We start from the raw sequence: 20,035 nt of genomic DNA on the forward strand, positions 1-20,035 counted from the left end.
AATATATAAATACTTGTTTTATACATATAAATTAAATTTTATATTGCATATGAATTACATATTATTTATATAAGATAAATTATATATGTTAATATATATTACAAATATATATGTGCCTCCTATGTATCCAATAACCTAACAAACCTCTGGCGACTGACCCCCAGGGACATAACAGACAAAAGCATGCAGTTTCTGATCTCAGGCACTTGTACTTTTTGCTGAGGAGACACGTCATACATACATGAAAACAACGGTATGTGTTTGAGAGTCAGCCTACTGCAGAGGGAAGTGTGCAAGACTGAGAATCGGGAGGTCTGAGTTTATGACCTGTAAATAAGCCACTGCAAAGGGGGTCTCCACTTCTCTAGAACTGGACTAAATCTCCTTTAGTCTTCCCAGGTGTAGAAGTATCAGATTTATGATACATGTGAGGCTCCAAGTGCCATGGGAGATCAGAGGGGATGCGCTAACACAGGAGTCCCCAACACCTGGGCCGCAGACCGGTACTGGTCTGTGGCTGGTTAGGAACTGGGCCGCACAGCAGGAGCTGAGTGGCTGGCTGGTGAGTGAGTGAAGCTTCGTCTGTATTTGCAGCCGCTCCCCAATGCTAGCATCACCGCCTCAGCTCCACCTCAGACCATCAGGCATTAGATTCTCATAGGAGCACTGGTGTCTGGTGCTAAAAAGGCTGGAGACCACGGTGCTAGCACACTGGTTTGGGGAAGCTCTGTAGAGGAACTGGACCTGAAGAATGGATAAGACCTGGGATACTGGGAGTAGGACAAAGGACCCAACACTGAGAGAAAGAGCAAGAACATCCAAAGGAGAAATAAGTCAAGTACCTGTAAGAATGACTGGGATCATCTAGGGGGCGAGGCCTGTTGTCAGAGGCAAGAAGGCAGGGAGAGGTCAGACCCCAAAGGGATTAAATAACAGAGAAAGAAGTCTAGATTTTGTCCTGGAGGCAGTGGGAACAATCAGAAGCTTCTAAGCAAGTATAAGCTATAAGAGAGAATCACATTTCCCCATATCCACGTTTTCATGAGGAAAGTCGTGTTTTACTCCCAAGGAGGGCACGATACTGGAAAGATATTTTTTGCACTTACTTCTTCAAACTCCTTTCATTTCTCTGACTAGGGACCTACAGGACTGGTGAGACTGGGAAAAGGAACAGATCATACATGGCCCAGTGTCCTCCCTTTGCTCGGGGACGTGCCTGCAGTTCTAGTGGAAAAACTCGACTGAGGGAGTCACGAACAAGAAGCCTGATTCTGGCTACGAGCCAATGGAAGTTCTTCCATCCAGTTTATCAATAATAAAGCTGATAACTGCATCTCCATCTCTGCTGACTAATCCCCAATTGATCTGAATGAAGAGAGAGGAAGAAAGGGTTTGATTTACCACCACCGCCAACTACAAACATCAGTAACAGCCGTGTTTCAGGAAGATTAGCCAGGTGGCAGCTGGCAAGATGGACTGAAGGAGGAAAAGAATGGAAGCCCTTAAATCATTTGTGGAGCTCCTAGAATAACTCGAGCATTCAGTAAATCATCTGTAATCATCCAGTATTATCCAGGGGCTAATCAATAACTGCTCACATCAAAACATGTACTTGAGCCAATCTGCAAGAGAGTAAATCAAAGAACACCAAAAACTGAGACTTAGTTACCAACATATATTTTTCTATCAATTAAGGTCATCCTGTCATAACTAAAATTGCTTCTGTTGACCAGTGGGGTCATTAATTAAAGGAACCAAATAAATTTTATAAATATATAAAGGACAAGAAATGGAAAGCTTGCCAGTTCCTAACACTACCTGGGCTACATTGAAGAAATCTATTACATTACAAGTCAACCTTTCATAGCCCTAAGATTGAGAGAGAGAGAAAGCCTTTTGTAACTTGCTTACATATCTGAAGAGATAACCAGCCCTATCTGTCAGCATCCCCTCAAAGAGAGTCTTCCGGATTTCTAAACCTCAAGAGATTCTACTGTTTTCTAAGTTAGCAGCCCTAGAAAACACTACCAAGCACTTCTCAACTCACTTATATTGTATACAGACTAATTAGATCAAAATCAGGTTCCCTCAGTATTGCTACGCATACATTTGGCACCCAACCTTGTTTTGCGAAATGCTTCTTCACTGCCCCCAAATGTGACTTTATGGCAATGTCTGTATACTCATCACCTTGTTTCATATCCCACACAAAGCAAATGTGAATTCCTTTAAGAAAGAGAAGACAACTGCAAGCACCAGAGACCAGTGGCTAAAGTGAGCTCAGAAAACAGTATGGAGGTTTCTCAAAAAACTAAGAATGGATCTACCATATGATCCAGCAATCCCTCTACTGGGTATGTACCCCAAAGACTTGAAAACTCATATCCAAAAAGATATTTGCACACCAATGTTCATAGCAGCATTATTCACAGTGGCCAGGACATAGGAGCAACTCAAGTGCCCTACGATAATGAAGCTGTGGTACATACATACAATGGAATATTACTCAGCCTGAAATACTGCCATCTGCAACAGCATAGATGGACCTCAAGATAATCATGCTAAATGAAATAAGCCAGAAAAAAAAAAATTGAAAACCACAATATCACTTACATGTGAGATATAAACCTACAAGTAACAAATGAACAGGACAAACAAACAGAGACTCATGAACATGGACAATAGACTAGTGGTTACCAGAGGGTAGGGGGTGGGGAAAAGGGTAGGTAGGGTAAAAGGGTCAAATATGTGGTGACATTAAAGAATTATAAACAAATTAATAAATAAAATAAAGTGAGCTCAGATATCTATGGCTTTCTACTGCCTTCTACACACAAACCAAACACCTAAGAGCTGTGAAACGCTCCTCTACCCTAAAACATTATTCTCAAGGATTCCTCTTTGTTTTGTCTCATTCTCATATCTGATTCTCCCTCCTCACATATGCTATCACCCTTTAGAACCATTTCAGCTTCTCCAAAGTAATCTGAAGATCAAAGTTATTGGTAGAAGACAATCACTCTGCCACACCCCTATACAATCGGAGATCAGTGTACTCGCTGAGAAACAAAGCCCATAAGTTTCTCAGAATCTTGATTTTACCTCTCTCTCTTGACCTTCTGTAAGGTATTTTAGGTCCCACATTCCTAGGATCCCACCCAAGCCTCTAAGATAGACAAAAGATAAAATCTCCTGCCAGGCAAAAAGGAGTAATTATAAAGGAGTTTTAACTTGGATTATGAAATTATCCATCTGCTCCCAACCATCCTGAAAATTAACTGAACCATATACTAAATTCCAAGTCACAGCAGACACCACCCAAAGTGCTTTCTCTCTTCAAAACCTACTTCAACCATCCTGACCCCACGCAGATCTGACGGCTTCACTGCTTTATGTTGCTACATTCACATCAGCCTCTGCATTTGTATGGCTGGCCTTAGTCTACATTCTGCCTCTGCGCTCAGATTTTAGAAACTTAAATTCCTCTTAGATACATAGAAGTTATATAGTTTTTGGTTTGTATGTCCTCGAAAAGCTTAAATATGTTCTGTACAAAGAATTCAGAAAGAAACAAAATGTAAAACATTCCATTTGTGTACAAATGACAAATGCCGAATTCACCAAGAGTGCGCTTGGATCCTGTCCGGACCTACAGCCAGAACTTTTGGCACTGCCCACTCCACACGGACTCTGTACCCGTGTCCTCTAATCTCCCTCTACGAGCACTGTGGTCTCCCCTGGTCTCATCTGCTCAGCATTTCCTGAGCACCTGCTGATGTGTTGGGCACTGGGTTAATTACTGAGAAAGACAAGGCCAGAACGGTCCGCACTGTGCTCACAGCCCAGGGGAGCTAGGCAGTCCTCCTCCTGTCTGGACTCTGCACACACCCCCGGCTCTCCCAGACCCCACCTCCACGGATTCCCGAGTGTGCGCCCTCCTCTGCCACCCCACACGGCTGCTGTTCCAAACACCACTGCCCTCCCTGTTTCACGCTTGCGACGCCCCTTCCCTTACACCCCAAGCATGCTAACACATCTTAATTTTTAATCCAAAAGGAATGGGAAGAAATTGCAAGACTAGCACTAAGGTAATCTTTCTCTCGTTAGGAGGTGAGAAAGTCGTTCACTTTGGCTGAAAGTAGCAAAGTTGTGTCCAGGGGCTGGAGTAAGCCGAAGGCAAACCGCTGGGTGGAGACAGAGCCAAGCCCTCAGAGCAGGAAGAAAGGGACGCACCTGGCCTTCTTGGACTTCGTCCTGGAGGCGGACTCAGCGCCGCCCCTCTTCTCCTTGGCCTCCTTGGTGCCCGAGGCCTCGCGGGGCTTCCGCGCCTTCTTTGCTCCGTCCTTCTGCTTGGGCTCCTTGGCCCTCCTGGGCTCCCTGGGTGGCTTTGGCTCCCTAGGTTCTCGCTTCCTCTTTGGCTTGGGTTCCCTGTCCTTGTTTCCCTTTGCTGCCCCCTCCTGCTCTCCTGGATCCTTTTTCTTCCGTTTCTTCTTCACTCCAGTGCCTCCTCCTCCACTGTCCTCCATCCCATTATGGGATGTCATTTTCCTAGGAAAAAGTGTCTCAGCTTCCTCTTCAGCAGCATACAGGTCCTTCTGGGGCAGACAGTGACTGGCAACATCATCAATTTTCTCTTCCTGATCGGTGCTGCGGTCAAACGGGGAAGGGGATTTGTAGTCAAAATTGACAGAGGCATCAGACATTGGGGAGTGATTCAAAACTTTTAAGTGCGACAACTGTAAAAAAGAGAGAAACAAGAATATTACTCTTCCCCTGCATGCTTATTACAAAGAGCATTATTAAGTTTGAATACATAGATTGGTTCAACATTTACTGAGTTCCTACTATGTGTTAGTTCCTCCTGGGCTAGGCCTTGGGGAAATGGTGGCAAATAGGACACATACTGTTTGCCTTGGCTCAGGTAGAGCTATATCAAGTTGCTGTTAGCATATTATGTAGGAAATCTGCATGTGCAGGAATCTGAAGTACCTTCTAAGCTCCATGTCTAAAACACGTAAAACAACTATCTCCCACAAAATACCTTTAGATGACACAAACTTCTAAGCACGGTTCTGGCCTAGAATAGCATTTATCATGTTAGCTCACAAAAGTCCCGTTCAAATGTGTTCATGAATAAAAGTAATATCACTGGGGTGATAAGGATGCAGGGCCAAACAAACCCCGAATGTTTCTTTATTTCTCCAAATCTTTCCTCTCACATATCATCAAGCAGCATCAACATTCAGCTGATTTGATTTTCAACAAGAAAATCTGGACAATTCAAAACTATGCCTTTGATTTTTAACTAATAATGGTGTTCTTCTATATGATTAATTAACTTATTCACCAGACTCAGCACCAAACCACCTTTGGCTGCTTGCAAAAATCAGTTAACTCCTGGTATAGGAGGAAGCTTTATTGTGATTGAAGTCATTAGAAAGATTGTCACAGGTGCTAAAGGAAACCCAAACAGGGGAGCTCCCAAGCTGTTTTTGAGCACCTTTCAATAAAGATACAGCCTCCTAAAGTCACCACCCTTAAGGAAACAGCATAAGTCACACCTCATACTTTCAGGTCTGGTGTGAAAAAGTACATCTGTCATTTCATAACGAAGCTAAGGTTGGCAATAATCTGAAAATAATGTGGATGCTAATTTCAGAGAACAGCACACTCTTCTGTAATAACCAAAATAAGTCACTTATTTTGGGTCGAGAACAAAGAAATAACTTAAGAAGAAACAGGCTTTCCGGGAAGATGGTTACAATCATCTTTGGGTGATGGCTTAGGAAGAGCACCATTTGTGAGTAGCCTGCTCTCCTAATAAGAGCCTGGCTTGTGCAAAAGGGCACAGACACTCACCCAGGTGGTGTGGTCTGCCTCCAGTTTCTGGTTACCCAGGCTGTGCTCAGCCTTCCTGGCCCACCCTGAGAGTGAGGGAGAGGACCAATTCAGCTGCATATTTCCCCTTCTGTTTCTTCCAGTTCCCCTCCCTTGTATGATACTCTCAAACATAATACTGAGAATCCCAGGAGAAAAAGATGAAAGAAAAGAAATTTTTTGGATCTTTCTTATAACTAAAGGCCAGCCTCAAAAAACAAGTCTAAATCCAGAGGAAGCTAGTCATTCAGGCAGGACTAACTACTTAAAAAAAGAGGAAAACAATTCAGTTTCACTGCCTCATTGCTGATTCAGTACTTGAGATGGCTTAGGAAAAGAAAGAGCTTAAGTAAACCTGAAAGGAATTTAAAATCAAATACAAGAAAATGCTTAAGATGGTAAATTTCATGTTATGTGTTTTTTACCACAATAAAGAGAAAATACAAGACAACAAGAAACCCAAAAGTTATGTACCCACTTACAGCTCGGATCCTGTGAGTGCATAGCCGTCCCTGGTATATTACTAAATTCTGTGTCAGGGACTCTTGGCCCTCAGGGAAGAAGATCTGCTTAGCATATAAGGGTGAACACAATAAAAAAGCAAGAGATGCAGGTGTGTTTGTTAAAGAGGCTTTCAAAGACAACACATTAAAGACTTAATTCCAACGAGGTGAAATGTAGGTGAAGTGGGACCCTCTCTTCAACTCATTCCTCACGTCAAGGTCTCTCTTGTGTCTGAAGGAGAGGGGCTCACCAAAGAAGCTAAGGCAGGTGGAGGTAACTGGATATCCAATCATTAGGCAATAACAATAGCAGCAGCTAATATTTATTGGACACATATCATAGAAATATACTCAGAATTATTCGAAGCATGTTTCATAGTTTCTCCAATCTTTACAACAATCCTGCAAGATTAGTGTAAAGACAGATGCCTATTTTGTATAAAGAGAAATGGAAGATTACTGATGTTAAGTAACACACCCAAGGCCAAATAGCCAGTGAGTGAGGCCTGGGCCTGAACCCTCTGGCCAAAAGCTAATGCTCTTTTCATTGAACATTTTATGACGAACCAGGGAACCATAACGATTAGGCCACTAAAAGACCAGCATAAATAGACCTGGTAGAAATGCTGAATGTGATGGCACATACAGCCATTGTGGGAAAAGGTCAGGTAGTTCTTTCTAAAACTAAACATATAAGCTACCTTATGTCCCAGCAATCCCACTCCCAGGAGTCAGTCGTGTGGTCTACCCCCTCGTCGTACAGATAGGGTCATCGGTTCAGAGAGATGAAACAACTTGTCAGAGTTAGATTCCTAGGGAGTGGCAGAGCTGGGACATCCTAGAGGCAGAAGGGAAACACGAGAAATGCGGCAAAATCAATCAATGTTGAAAAGGGAGAAGTATCCCCAAGGGCAGATATTAGCTAGTAAAAAATATTAAATTATAATCTTGAATGTCAATAATCCAGGAGAAATGTTTTTTAAGGCACCTCACTGGGAGCTTGGAAAAGAAAGCTGCTGAGGATTAAAAACTCTAAGACAAAAAATATTTCTTCCATATATCTCAAAGTCAGTGGTAGAAGAAGCAAAGAGCCTAGATAAAGTCTGTTTAAATTTCTACCAAGGACATTAAATCACCACTTTGAAAATGGCCCTAAAAGGAATAGATTGGAGATGATGGTCCAACAAGATTTTCCTTTACATTGACAATTTAAATAGAGATGATTATCTAGGAATACAAGGATGAAACAGAGAGGCTGATTGATAAACATACAACAATGTTTAGATCATAAACTGTACTGTTAGTAAGAAAATCCATTTCTTCGATTTAAAATTTTCCACCTACAATATTCCTGAAAAAGACTCTTAAAGATTGGAATCTAGAGAAACTGGATTCAGGTCAGTTGTAAAGGATTTAAGAACAAATGGAAAGATTATGTCCTAGGGTCAATGGTTTTCAAACAGAGGTCCAAGGACAAACCTGGGTCATTTCCCTAAGAATCACTTTTACTTGAAAGTCAAAATAGACTCTAATTAAGAAAATCTACTCTAATTAAGAAATGCTACAACATGGATAGACCCTGAAAACATTATGCTAAGTGAAGGAAGCCAGGCACAAAAGACCACATACTGTATAATTCTATTTATATGAACCGTCCAGAATAATCAAATCCGAAGAGACGAGAAGGAGAATAGTGGTTGTCAGGGGCTGAGGGAGGAAGAAAAGGAGCGTGTCTGCTAACGGGAGTCAGGTTTCTTTTGGGGGTGATGAAAATGTCCTGCACTCAGACAGTGGAGGTCTTTACACAATCTTGTGAATATACTAAAACTACTGAATTGCTCACTTTAAAAGTGTGGATTTTATGGTCTGTGAATTATGTCTCAACTTTTAAAAATCCAATATAAGGATATACTAAAAATGGTTCTCTCCTATGTTGCTGGCAGAAGAGTCAACTACGAAAAGCCTTTTTGCAGAGGCGTGTAGCAGTAATACTAAGATTTTAACTGTCAATATGCTTTTTAGATGGAACAATTTCTCTTTCAGAATATAAATTAAGAAAACATTTAGGTACTCCAAAGGTTTATGCATAAACATATCCAATACAGGATTTTTAATAGAAAAAAATACTATAAACCTATTTAGGAAAATGCTTAAATAGCATATCCATCCTACAGAATAATACAATGCAGCCATTATTATACAAAGTTTTAGCTGACATTAAAAAAAAAATGTCTACAACATGTTGGAAAGTAAAAAGAGAAAACCTATGATGTAATTCCATTTTTTAAAAATGCTTATCAATACTAGTTTTTTAAAATAAATTCAGAACACATTCCAGATAGTAATCGTCATTATGTCTGAGTGAAAGGACTGTAAGTAAATGTCACTTTTTTTGTAACTTTCTGAAAGTTATCATTTATTTGTTTTCACCTGTGTCCCATGACTAGACCGTAAGCTTCATGAGGCAGTGACTTCGTGGTATTCCCCAATGTCTCTGTGGGTTATGGTAAAACTCAGTCATCTGGTTGTTGTATGAAATGAGTATATTCTATTTGAGAAAGAAAAAAGTCTATAAAATTGTACATGCAAACAAAAATGACAAATATTTGTGCATAGAAAATGGAACGGAAGAAAATGAACAAACATTAATAGTAATCATTTGAGGCTGTGCAGATTTGGTGGCTGGATTTTTTTAAAAGAGACATCGACATTTTTAATGATGGAAACATACTACTTTCATGTATTTGTAATAAATTTCACATGTATGTCATAGAAAAAAATTCTAAGATTATAACAAGCAGGAAAAACGGTTTTGCCAGAAAATTCATGTTCCTCCAAATCATCACGATTCGCAATCAAGGCAGAATATGTGAGGCACCAGCAGTGCAATCCCGTTTGACTGAGCGAAGGATAAAGAGTGTACTTTGCACTTGGGCTGGAAAGGCCCACCCCCACCCACACACTCCTCATCTAAGTGCCTCCTGGCACCTTCAGCCAAAGAGTAAGCGGGCCCAGCCAACTCCTACCATGGATCTGCTTGTCTTCTATCTCCTCCCGCAGGGATATGAAAACAGTAAACGTTTGGCCTTACTTGAAATCAAGGTATTAGCTAAACACAAAAATGAGAAGAAAAGTTTATCCAAATTTGAGACCCTCAGTCTTTTTTTTTAAATGAAAATACAAAATAAGAACTTAATTGCTACTATTAAGAAGTCAGTTTGTGGACAATATTTCAGGTGGCGAAAGTTATTTTCCAACTAAATATAGGACTGTCTTATTTTTTCACCTTCGCTTCCTTCTGAAAGAATGTTTCTTATAGTTACCTGACTGAGGAACAGACTGAAGGCAGAAAACCCCACATACCCTTGCCTTGATCACGCTACAGCTGGACGGAGGCAGGTTCAACTGGCAAAGAGACTTGTGCTGAGTGGGAGAAGGGCAGAAACAATGAATATCGTACAACTCTCTGGGTGTCCCCCTCCCTGGTTTTTCCTTTTTCTGCATTTAGTATATCTAATCCTTCTTCACCAAGGAGTCCCATGCTTTGGGTTTTGGGTGATAAAGCAGGTATTTTGATCCTGATGTGGATCCTTACTGAGTTATAGCAGGTTAGAACCAGGGGAAGGAGAAGTTCGGTTTCAAGTCCCTAAAGTCAAGTCAAGTAGAGGTGTCCAGTAGGTTCTTGGATATACTTTCTAAGAGAAGTTTCTCCAAGAATGAATTAAACTGCCCAGGAAGAACGGATAAAGAGAGAAGAGAAAACGGGACCAAAACCTGAGGAACACTAATCATTTAAGGGTCCCTAAGACAAAGAAGAACCTAGAGAGAGTGAGAAGGAGCAGTCACGCCAGTGATACAGGTGGGAAAAAATTTAAGAAAGTGTGGTGTCACAGAAGCCTGAGCATTTTCAGACAGAATGATCACAAGTGTCAAGGCCACTGAGAAGCAGGCAAGTTAGGGACTGAAGAGTAATCCGCAGATTTGGCAATGTAATTTTTGAAAAACCCATCCACTCCAAAGTCCTTGAATCTGTTGTTTCTAGTGTCCACCTCTATTCTCTCATTGAAAATGGGGTTGTGGGGTAAGGGTGGGTTGGGGGTAGAGTACTGGTTGTATTTTTCTCCTAAGATGAGTCTTAGAAATTTGACTTCTAAATCTGTAAGCAAAGTTTTGTTAATTCTAGGCAGTAACAAAAACTCGAGGAAGGCAGATTATATAATTTAGATGCAGACACGGAAGAGTTAGGAGGACAGAGGAAAAATAATATTTAGTAAGTGCCTGTGTTGTTTTTAGAAACTATGAGTTTTATTTCCAAACAACTATGGCTCTGGACAAACCCAAACTTCAAAGTGATTTAATTTCTTAACCTGCCTAAGAGGAATAATGTTTGTTCCACCAACCAAGGCCAGGAGAGACCTCGTCCACAATTTTTTGTGACATCATCTAGGACAAGTAGATATTCAACACTCATAGTACTTATATAGTAGATAATACTATTTTCCTACCTCTTCATTCCTGGCCCACCTGTAATTTTACTGTATTCTTGAGACACCAGAGCCCCTGAGCCCAGAACTTATGCCAGCCCTAGCCCATGCCACTGCCACATATAAAGGCCCATCAAGACCCTGGCCTGGAGTTAGAAATACTATATACATGGATAAGGAATGGTTTTCTTTATGGATCTCAACCTTTCAGTCACAACTACTCTAAGTACTCAAAATTGTTTTGATATTTTTAAAGACAAAATAGATGTCAGTAATAATAATAATAATAATAGATGATTTTATTAAGGACTAAGTATTAGGCAGTGTACTGAGTTTTTTAAATGAATTATATCATCAAAACAACTCTACGAGAAGGTAGGTATATTATGTTTCCAATTAAGACTCCATGTTATAGAGTAGAAGCTCAGAGATGTTAAATAACTCATCCAAAGTCACACAGCTAGTAAGCAATAGAGCTAAGATGTTAACTCAGGTTTGACTCCTGGTTCAAGAGCCTCTGCTCTTGACCACTTCATGATACTACCTTGTGTTTCTAGATATATCAAACGTAGATATAAGAATTAGCAAGACTCTCTAATCACCTCTACTTTATTTACAATCACCTCTACTGTATTTCCATCATCCATTCCCCAAAACCGTTGTCTCTCCCTGACCATTCCCCAGACAACTTTCAATCATTAACTATTCCTCTTCTGTTTGTTACCCAGATAAGAATGAGAGAATTTACAAAGAATAAACAATTTAGCAGAACATATCAGATTAAATAAGTAATTTCTAAGACTTTTCAACTTCACCCAGAAGAGTCCCAAGGATTAACGAACACTGAACGTGAACTTGGCAACTACCAGACAACCTTCAACCACCACCCTAAGAAGCTATTTTGTTAGCAGTGGACACTATATTTCATTTATCTTTACGAAATGAGAACTTTTGATCCTTGATCACTAAGTATTACATAATTTCCAAAAACTTGCAAAAATATATTCAAAACCATACTATTAGTAAAGGAATGGGCTGAGGTGCCAGTGAGTTAATGAGAAAACTATAAATCATATTAAAATGGGAAACAAGGTCCCTGTTGCACTTCCGCTTTTTTCATAGAACTCCCAATACTAGATTTGGGCTAGTTTTCCCAAGGGTGAATCAAAGGTAAAAGAAGACAATTCTCCACAGTCACATTGACGCTTGTATGTGAGCTAAAGATGTCGCAGATCCTAGGTCTCTCATTGTCACTTTGATGCTGCTCCAAAGGCCTAGTCATCAGAGCTTCCCAGACTCCGCTGGTCAGGACGGAGGAGGCAGTGCTATTCGGTCTTTCTCTAATTACTGCAAGTCTAGGTTGACCTCCTGCTCATAGCTCCAAGTTCTAATTCTATTTACATGACCTACTTCCATTGCATTCATGCTAATTAACTGTTCTTGACACTGGAACTGGGCACCTGAAACTCTCTTACCCCTTACGATGGCAAGTGCCTGAAGATCATAGCACCTATCATACATCACACAAAAGTTATCATATTTTGTACTTCTCTCACTACCAAGCAAGGAGCTGGGATGAACAAAAATTAATATTTCCATGTCATAGGTTTGTCATCGCTAACATCTGGATGTGTCCCGTTACAAAGAAGCATGTTCAGCTGCTCTATTCATCGGTAGTGCTACATGGGTTTCCGATGATTACAGTTCACATTTTATTTCTCTAGTTAACTGTTTTCTGCCTAATACTGCTTGGTCATCTGAGAGATTAAAATATATATATTTCTTAGAAGCAGTTTATTTTTTAATATAGATAAAAGACTATAGCACCTCCCCACCCCAGCCTGCTGGTGATTCATTTTGAAAAGTTTTGTTAAAGTCTATTTTTCTTGCAACATTTCTTTAGACAATACAAAGACAACTCTGAATTCTTTGTTCTTGGCACACTTACTCCTATTGTGCTCTTTCTGGTGGATAAGACGCATGATTATTTATTGCTGAGCTTTGATTAACTTGCAAAATCTGTCATCTTAGTTTAATTTACCTTGGTAAAATTCTGGACGAGGAAAGAATGAATTTTCAAGATCAGAATGCATTTACATGTCATTTTCTCCAAAGAAAAGAAAAAATGAATTAATAGGAATGAGGGTTTTTTAAGAGTGGACATTTTGTGTGCTGCTATTTTTAACACCTAAGATCGTGGTAAGATGGTTAATCTTAGAATCGTGGTAAGTTTGACAGTTAATTTTATTGTTATACTAAAAGGTTTCCTTGCCACTGACAAACGAAATGCCAAGTATTTGCTGAATTACCTTATTTAATCTTTGTCAATGCCTTACTGGCATGTATGACTGCTCCCATTTAAGTGATAAAAAATAAGGCTAAACTTGTCCAAAGTTACAAAGCTAAGTGGCAGAGTTAAGAGTTTTAATCCGATTCTTCTGCAAATCAAAGCCCAAGTTCATTCCAGAACATGGGCTCTTCTCTGTCAGACACTGAACTCTTCACCCACATGCTCAGTCCTGAAGCCTGGGGCCTGCTTTAGCATGACTGCAATTATCTGCTTACATGCGCTGGAACTTCTTGTGGTCCAGTCATCAGCATGGTCTATCGCCAGCACTATAAAAGGAGCAAGATCAACTCCTGAAAATGTCTCCACTTAACTTGTTCCTCTACCAAAGCAAATATTAACTTTTAAGTAAAAATCCTGCTCTGTTCATCAATATTATCGTGAGGGGTAAAATGAAAACCCCTCAAACTGAGGCTACATAATAGCTAGCTGACAAACCAGTAAAATCTCAGAAGGAACTTGAATTCATTTTGGGTTACTTTTGGTAAAGAATGTTTTTATTGAAATAAAAGCTTACTTTGAAGAATATCTTAAAAATAAATATGCAGATTGTTTTAAGAAACATAAACCTGCTCCATTATCATAAATGACAATAGTTTTGAGAGTTTGGGGTTCTCTTTAGTAATGTATTCTTCTTAATAGCAGAATAATATTCCACTGGGTGGAAGTGCTGATTTAAATTGCCCCCTTTTTGATGGGATATGTTGATTTTTTTCTATTTTTGCTATTATAAATAAAGCAGTAACGAAAGTTCTTTACATGCAGTTTTGCACGTCTTTCTAGGTATATCCATAGGATAAATTCCTGACAGATGGAACTGCATTCTCCACAGTGTTTGTCTACCAGCTAATGACTCTATAGAGCCAGGACAGGAATTAATCAGCGTGTAGAAAGTACGCAATCACTGCTCTTTCTGTTAAGAACTGGCAGCAGATAAGTCAATTAATTTCCCCAAACAGGTTGTTTTGTTTGGGTTTCAAAAGAACACATCCATTTGGGACAGACCAGAGAGTAGTCTTTGTAGCTAAATCTGTAAGTTGCCCTTTATCTGACTGGTCAGTGCTCCCTAGGAGCATTCTGGAGAAGTGGCTGGTCCCACCTAACCTATTTGCAGAGGGGCCCAGTGAAAGGCAAGGATTCAGATCTCCTTGGTTACCAGGTTATCATTCAATTCTGTAAAAGGAAAACCAGTCCATCAGAGATAGCTTATTTCCAAGAGAAAGAGGCAGGTCTCATCTCACCTCCCTGAGCCACGCTGATTGGGGTCTCTGGGTTCCTTTGAATATGTAACCACCTGGACCACAGAAGTACCAACGAAGAAAAAAGATCTTGGCAGAATGGGCCACACAAGCCAAAAGATTTTTACCAAATCTCCTCTCCTTCAAGAAACCAAATGCCAAACATGCTTCCAATGAGTTCACTATTTTCTCTAGGAAGAAACTTCTGAAGTTCATATAAACAAGAATTTTATAAATGAGAATGCTTTTCATTTAACCAAATATCCAAAATGCTAAATATATAAACTATAAAAAACTGATCATACCTCTCTTCATAAAAACTTAGAAAGCTGTTCCAGGGGAGGAAAAATTTCTCCTCTGTCCAGCTCATGTTTAGTAATAGTCTGACTTACAGTTTTAATTACATTATTCCCATACGTAATTTCTACATGGGGCTAATGGGCTATCGTGAACATAAGTAAAAATCCATACGTTAAAGTCATTTAGAACAGAATGGAAAACAGAGGCAGCACAGTAATTACCAGAGGCTAAGAGATGAGCAAAAACTGCCAGCGTCTCCTCTTGTTAAAAAAGCACCAGTATATGCTGGGTGCATTCACTTAAAAGATAGGTGATCACTTACCTGCTTCTCTTTCTTCTGTATTTTCATTATCATTTATTGAAGGAGGATATTTATTTCTGTAAAGCAGGAAAAAAAAAAAGGCAAAGATTATGGTAACATCCAAAATAAAATATTTTAAATTATCTTGGCATTAACTGTGACACATGAAGAAAACACAATACAGGATGACCTCTACAGAACATTTAAAAACAGTAGTGTTCTAGTCCACGGACTCCCCAGAGCCCTAAATATATATAGCCTGGACCCTACCTAACCCTATCCCAAACCCTAATTTATTGCTCCAGATGGGGTAGAATCAAAAAGATACTGTCTTTGTAGATAAGTTATAAAAGATGCTGGCATATAAATTACAAAGCCAACTAAAAGAGGAACCAAAAATAATAGATGTGACTATATTAAGAGAAGTGGAGGAAAGGGGGTAGAAATAAGCTAAGCCCTCATTTCTTTTGGAAGAAAACCAATAAATAATATCTGTAATTGATAAATCAAGAAATAGAAACATACACAAAAAAGAGAGCTAAAGGAGTTAAAAGTAGTTCTCTTGAAAAAGAGAGAGGAGTTGGTGTGAGGTAGGACAGGTCACTCTTATAGTTCATCATATGCTCTCCTATATTGTGTAATGTTTTCGACCATGTGCATATATTACTTGACATAATAAATTCATTCTCATATTTCATGACTTTTTAAATCGTTGATTTTATGGTACCCGGGACTTAAGCCCATTTCCAACCCAACCACAATGCCCTTGATGACACTGAACTTTTCTTCATAAATGACTGTGGAGCACCATAGCGATAAAAGCCCAACAACTGGCTTTAGAGGTCTCAGAAGAGCACTGGGGAACCTGGGGAACAGAAGGAACGCTGGTCCAAGAAACCTGGAACTGGGGGCCATGTGAATCACCAACTAGTTAGAACAATTATTCACCTCAGGAAAACTCTAAATTCCAGAGAAATAATAAGTGCTCTGAATCAGGGCAGTTAAAATAATTTCACCTCCAGTCTTCATTATAGTAGAGTCAGTTCTAGATGAATTATGTTAGTATAAGTCTATCTCCTTTATCTCTCAACGTTAAATGATCAGACCCCAGAGAATCAACATTCTCAGCCATTCCAAACTGTCACAAATTCTGAAAAGTTTGGAAAATAAATCCAGCTAATAAAAGGGGATATTACAATGTACTAAGGGATATTATTAAGTACTCAAATATTATTAAGTACTAAGGGATATTATTAAGTACTCAAATAAAATTCTCCCCAAGAAAATGAAATAATTTAAAAAATACAGAAAAATTCCACCGGTGCCAATAAAAATTACTTTTTAATATATAAAGAACATGCATAATGCAGTAGAGACATCAAAAAATACACTTTCCAATTAAATATCACAAACGATTCCCAATTAAGTATCACAAAATAAGCAGGGACACAACACTACCAGGAAAGTAGGGAAAACAAGGCCAACTTATCACTGCTAATAGCACTTTTAATTGTTTTGAGCTTTCTGAAGAGCACTCAGGAAATGTGCCACTAGATCTGTAAACTGTTACAGTCTTTTTATCTGCCAATTCTACTTTAAAGAATATATCCCACAGAAACGAGCCAGGAGGAAATAAACCCGGGCCTTAGAGGAAGCTCAGGGATGAGGGAGGGTGAAGATGAAGTGTGAAAATGCCTATTACTGCAGAGCATGGCCACTGGAGCCAGCCATGGAGCTCACACAGGCCCACCACTCCTTGGGCCTGTGTCATCACAGGGCCCAAGAAGATCAGAGAAGGCGGTTGAACACAGGCTGGGAAGGCTGTGGAAGAGGTGGGGCTGACTCAAGTATGGCTTGAATTTGATTACTTTGCAGAGAGCTCTGTTTGGAGGAAGAGAGATATGTGAAACCAAATCCTTCCCCTGCAATTGGTTCTCATGCAAGATATGCCACCTGTACTTTCTGCAATACTCATGCTGCACAGGTAACCTCATCCCATTCTCTGAGGTGGGGGAGAGGGGACGGTGTGTATTCTGAGTCAGTGGGAGTGATGCTGCTATAAGAATAAACTGTTCTAGTTCACTAAAAGCAATCTCTGGCAAACCTCATGTTATTGTGAAATCATTTACAGCACTCCGATGAATTGTCACACACCAGTATGCTGCCACTCCACAGGATAACGGATGTCATCAAAGAGGTGTTCTATAAGCAATCACTGACTTCTATTTCTCCAAATAGTACCTAATAATTTACAAAGCACTCTCTCTTACATTGCCTCTACTTTTTTTTTAACCTTTTATGACAACTTTTGTTTTTTTAAACAAAAAACCACATAATCTTTTTGTAAGGCTAAATTTTATGTAGCAGAAATGGATGAATAGATACACCCTAAAGCATGTACTCCTCTGTACAATACTGCAAATCATTTTACAGCCTCTGATGCTGCGCTCAAAAGTTGTGATTAAATCTTTTTGGTTCAATAAAGAACAAATTAAACAGTAATTTCAGCATCCCACAACTGAATTAGAAACATAATATAGACATATTCTGAAACTCCTAACTGTGTGGGCAAACCAGGAAATTTGTCAGCAGGGGAAAAAATGTGTATAACTTCGGAATTATATGAAAACTGGTAGGACTCCTGCTCTCTTCACTGTATTTCAGTGCTTATGTATGAATGCAGCATTTAATTATCTTTTACAAGAAGATAAGTTGCTCTTTAATAATTTAAAGAGCAAACAATACAAAAATTCCCATTCCTTCTGACACTCACCCACCTAATGATGCTTCTGTTACAGAAACAGGGTGCCAGAATTCAATAAGAACATTTTTAAAGTTATTTTATTACTATCTCTCCCTCTGGTTCAAAATTTCTACAATAGTGCCTGTGTCATTTCTAAGTTCCTCAGTGCTGTTATGAACACTTAAAAATAAAACATCAGGTACACACCATTCATTCCGCCATTCATTCCCAGAGACTATCTACAGTCTTCAGAAAAAAATACAAATGCCTCATAGTACAGAGTCCTGCATAAGTGGTCTGGTCTCTGGTCCTCGTCTACAGCTCTGACATTACCTTCCACTATTCATTCAAGTATACCGAACGAACACTGACAAGCACTGAAACCAGCTCTGTTCACTCAGGCTATGCCTCCACCTGGGAAATCCTACTGCCCTTCCTCTCTGGTCTCTCATCCTTTGACACTCAGCTCTGGTGTCATGTTCTCCAGAATGCCTTACTCGACTTCCCTAAACCGTGAAAGCATCTCGAAAAGCACTACAGTAGCTATACCACTATGACACACCATCTTTGTCCTGTGTATGCCATCTGCTGTTATGTACCTAAGCATCCTCTGGGAAGGAACTCTGTTCTGCAGTATGGCGCTCAATGCCTCCCATTTGGACTCTTACATGATTAGCTGTGGAATGAGCAAGTGAGTAAGTGAGAAAGCTATGTTATAGAAAAGGCTTTGAGTTCCTGCTTTCTTGGTCATAATTGGTGGTTTCTTTTTTTACTTTCCTGTTCATTCTGTTCTCTCAGTCCAATGACATTTCTCAGCATTCTTCATTCATACTTTTTGAAAGTAATACCTGAAATTCAATAATGTAAAGCTTAAAACAAAAAATAGTATTTCCCTTACTGTACTCATCCCCATTCCTGATTTCACTCTTCTCCAAGGTAATCACCTGATCTTTAGCTGTTCCTTCTGCTAGTTTCCAGAATATTTCTAAAGAAAACATCTTAATGCTACTATTAAATTTTTTTCCCATTTTAAACATTAATCGATTGGTTTCTTCCTATGAAACAGGAGTTGGCAAATATTTTTATTAAAAGCCAGATAATAAACATTTTAGGCTTTGCAGGTCACATGGTCTCTGTTGCAACTATTTAATTCTGTCATTGCAGTATGAAAACAGCCACAGACAATATACAAACGAATGAGTCTGGCTGCATCCCAATAAGTCTTTTTTTACAAAACAGGTAGCCTCTGCTATGGAGGATAAGTGTTATCATCCCAATACAGTTATTATCACCATTATTTATTAAATCAATATTCAATTCACAGCTAAGCTAAATTTTTTTTTAATTGTTCCCCTAAAAAGACTAAGGACCTCATTTTAAAATTTGCTTTGTTTTCTGTGAACCACGAACTTATCTCAAAATGTTCCCCGCCAAACCTTAAAACTCCTCTCAATCTAAGTTCAGTTTTCTTCCTTGGGTCAGTGAACCTGGAGTCTTACCATTCTCTCCAACCTAATTCAAAGCTACCTTCCTGGGGCTTCTTACCACCATCCTCTTGAGGATTTGTTCCCTTTGTCCCTCTCGAGAGTAGACTCCTATGCTGCTTCTCTCTAGGTCAATCACAATGTCAATAAACTCTCTAAGAAATTTATGAATGAGGGGTAAAGTTTTGAGAACTCACTGTTTCCATTCACCTTGATGGTTTGGTGCGTACCAAATCATAGGTTGGAGATCATTTTCTCATCAGAATTTTGAGAGCACTGCACCACTGTCCAGTTCCTTCTACCACCTCTGTTCAGGAAACTGACCATTCTGATCTCTCCTCATTTGTATATAACCTCTCTTCCTTCTCAGAAAGCTTTTAGGATCATATTTTCGCAATGATATACCTTGAGGCTGTTTTCATCCATGAGACTGGAAATGTTGTGGCTTCTTTTACAATGTGGAAACTCTTGTTCCAGTACTCAGAAATCCTGTATTATTTCTTCATAATTCCCTCCCTATTGTTTTCTTTCAATGGAACTCTTATTATTAAATTTAAATGATGGACCTTCTAGGCTGTACCTCTAATTTGCACTCATTTTAAAAAATGTTTATATCTCTTCCTGTTCTATTTTCTGGGAGGCTTCCCAAACTTTATGTTCAAGCTCTTCTTTATTTTTATGACTAATACTTTGAACATTCAATAATTTTTTTTTTTTTGTACTCTAATGTTTTAATTTTTTAGTCCATGCTCATACCA

General features: G+C 39.3%; 1 protein-coding gene across 1 annotated transcript in view; it reads right to left on the minus strand.

Annotated features, from left to right (window-relative positions):
* CHD6 (chromodomain helicase DNA binding protein 6) overlaps positions 1–20,035 on the minus strand; it is a 175,004-nt gene that overhangs the window by 110,881 nt on the left and 44,088 nt on the right. Inside the window, 3 exon segments of the mRNA XM_025039666.1 lie at positions 4,234–4,736; positions 9,744–9,803; positions 15,072–15,127. Of these exon segments, the coding sequence (XP_024895434.1) occupies positions 4,234–4,736; positions 9,744–9,803; positions 15,072–15,104 (596 nt within the window). The 5' untranslated portion in view covers positions 15,105–15,127.

The sequence above is a fragment of the Pteropus alecto genome, unplaced genomic scaffold, assembly GCF_000325575.1.
Source record: "Pteropus alecto unplaced genomic scaffold, ASM32557v1 scaffold45, whole genome shotgun sequence".
Taxonomy (NCBI): Eukaryota; Metazoa; Chordata; class Mammalia; order Chiroptera; family Pteropodidae; genus Pteropus; species Pteropus alecto.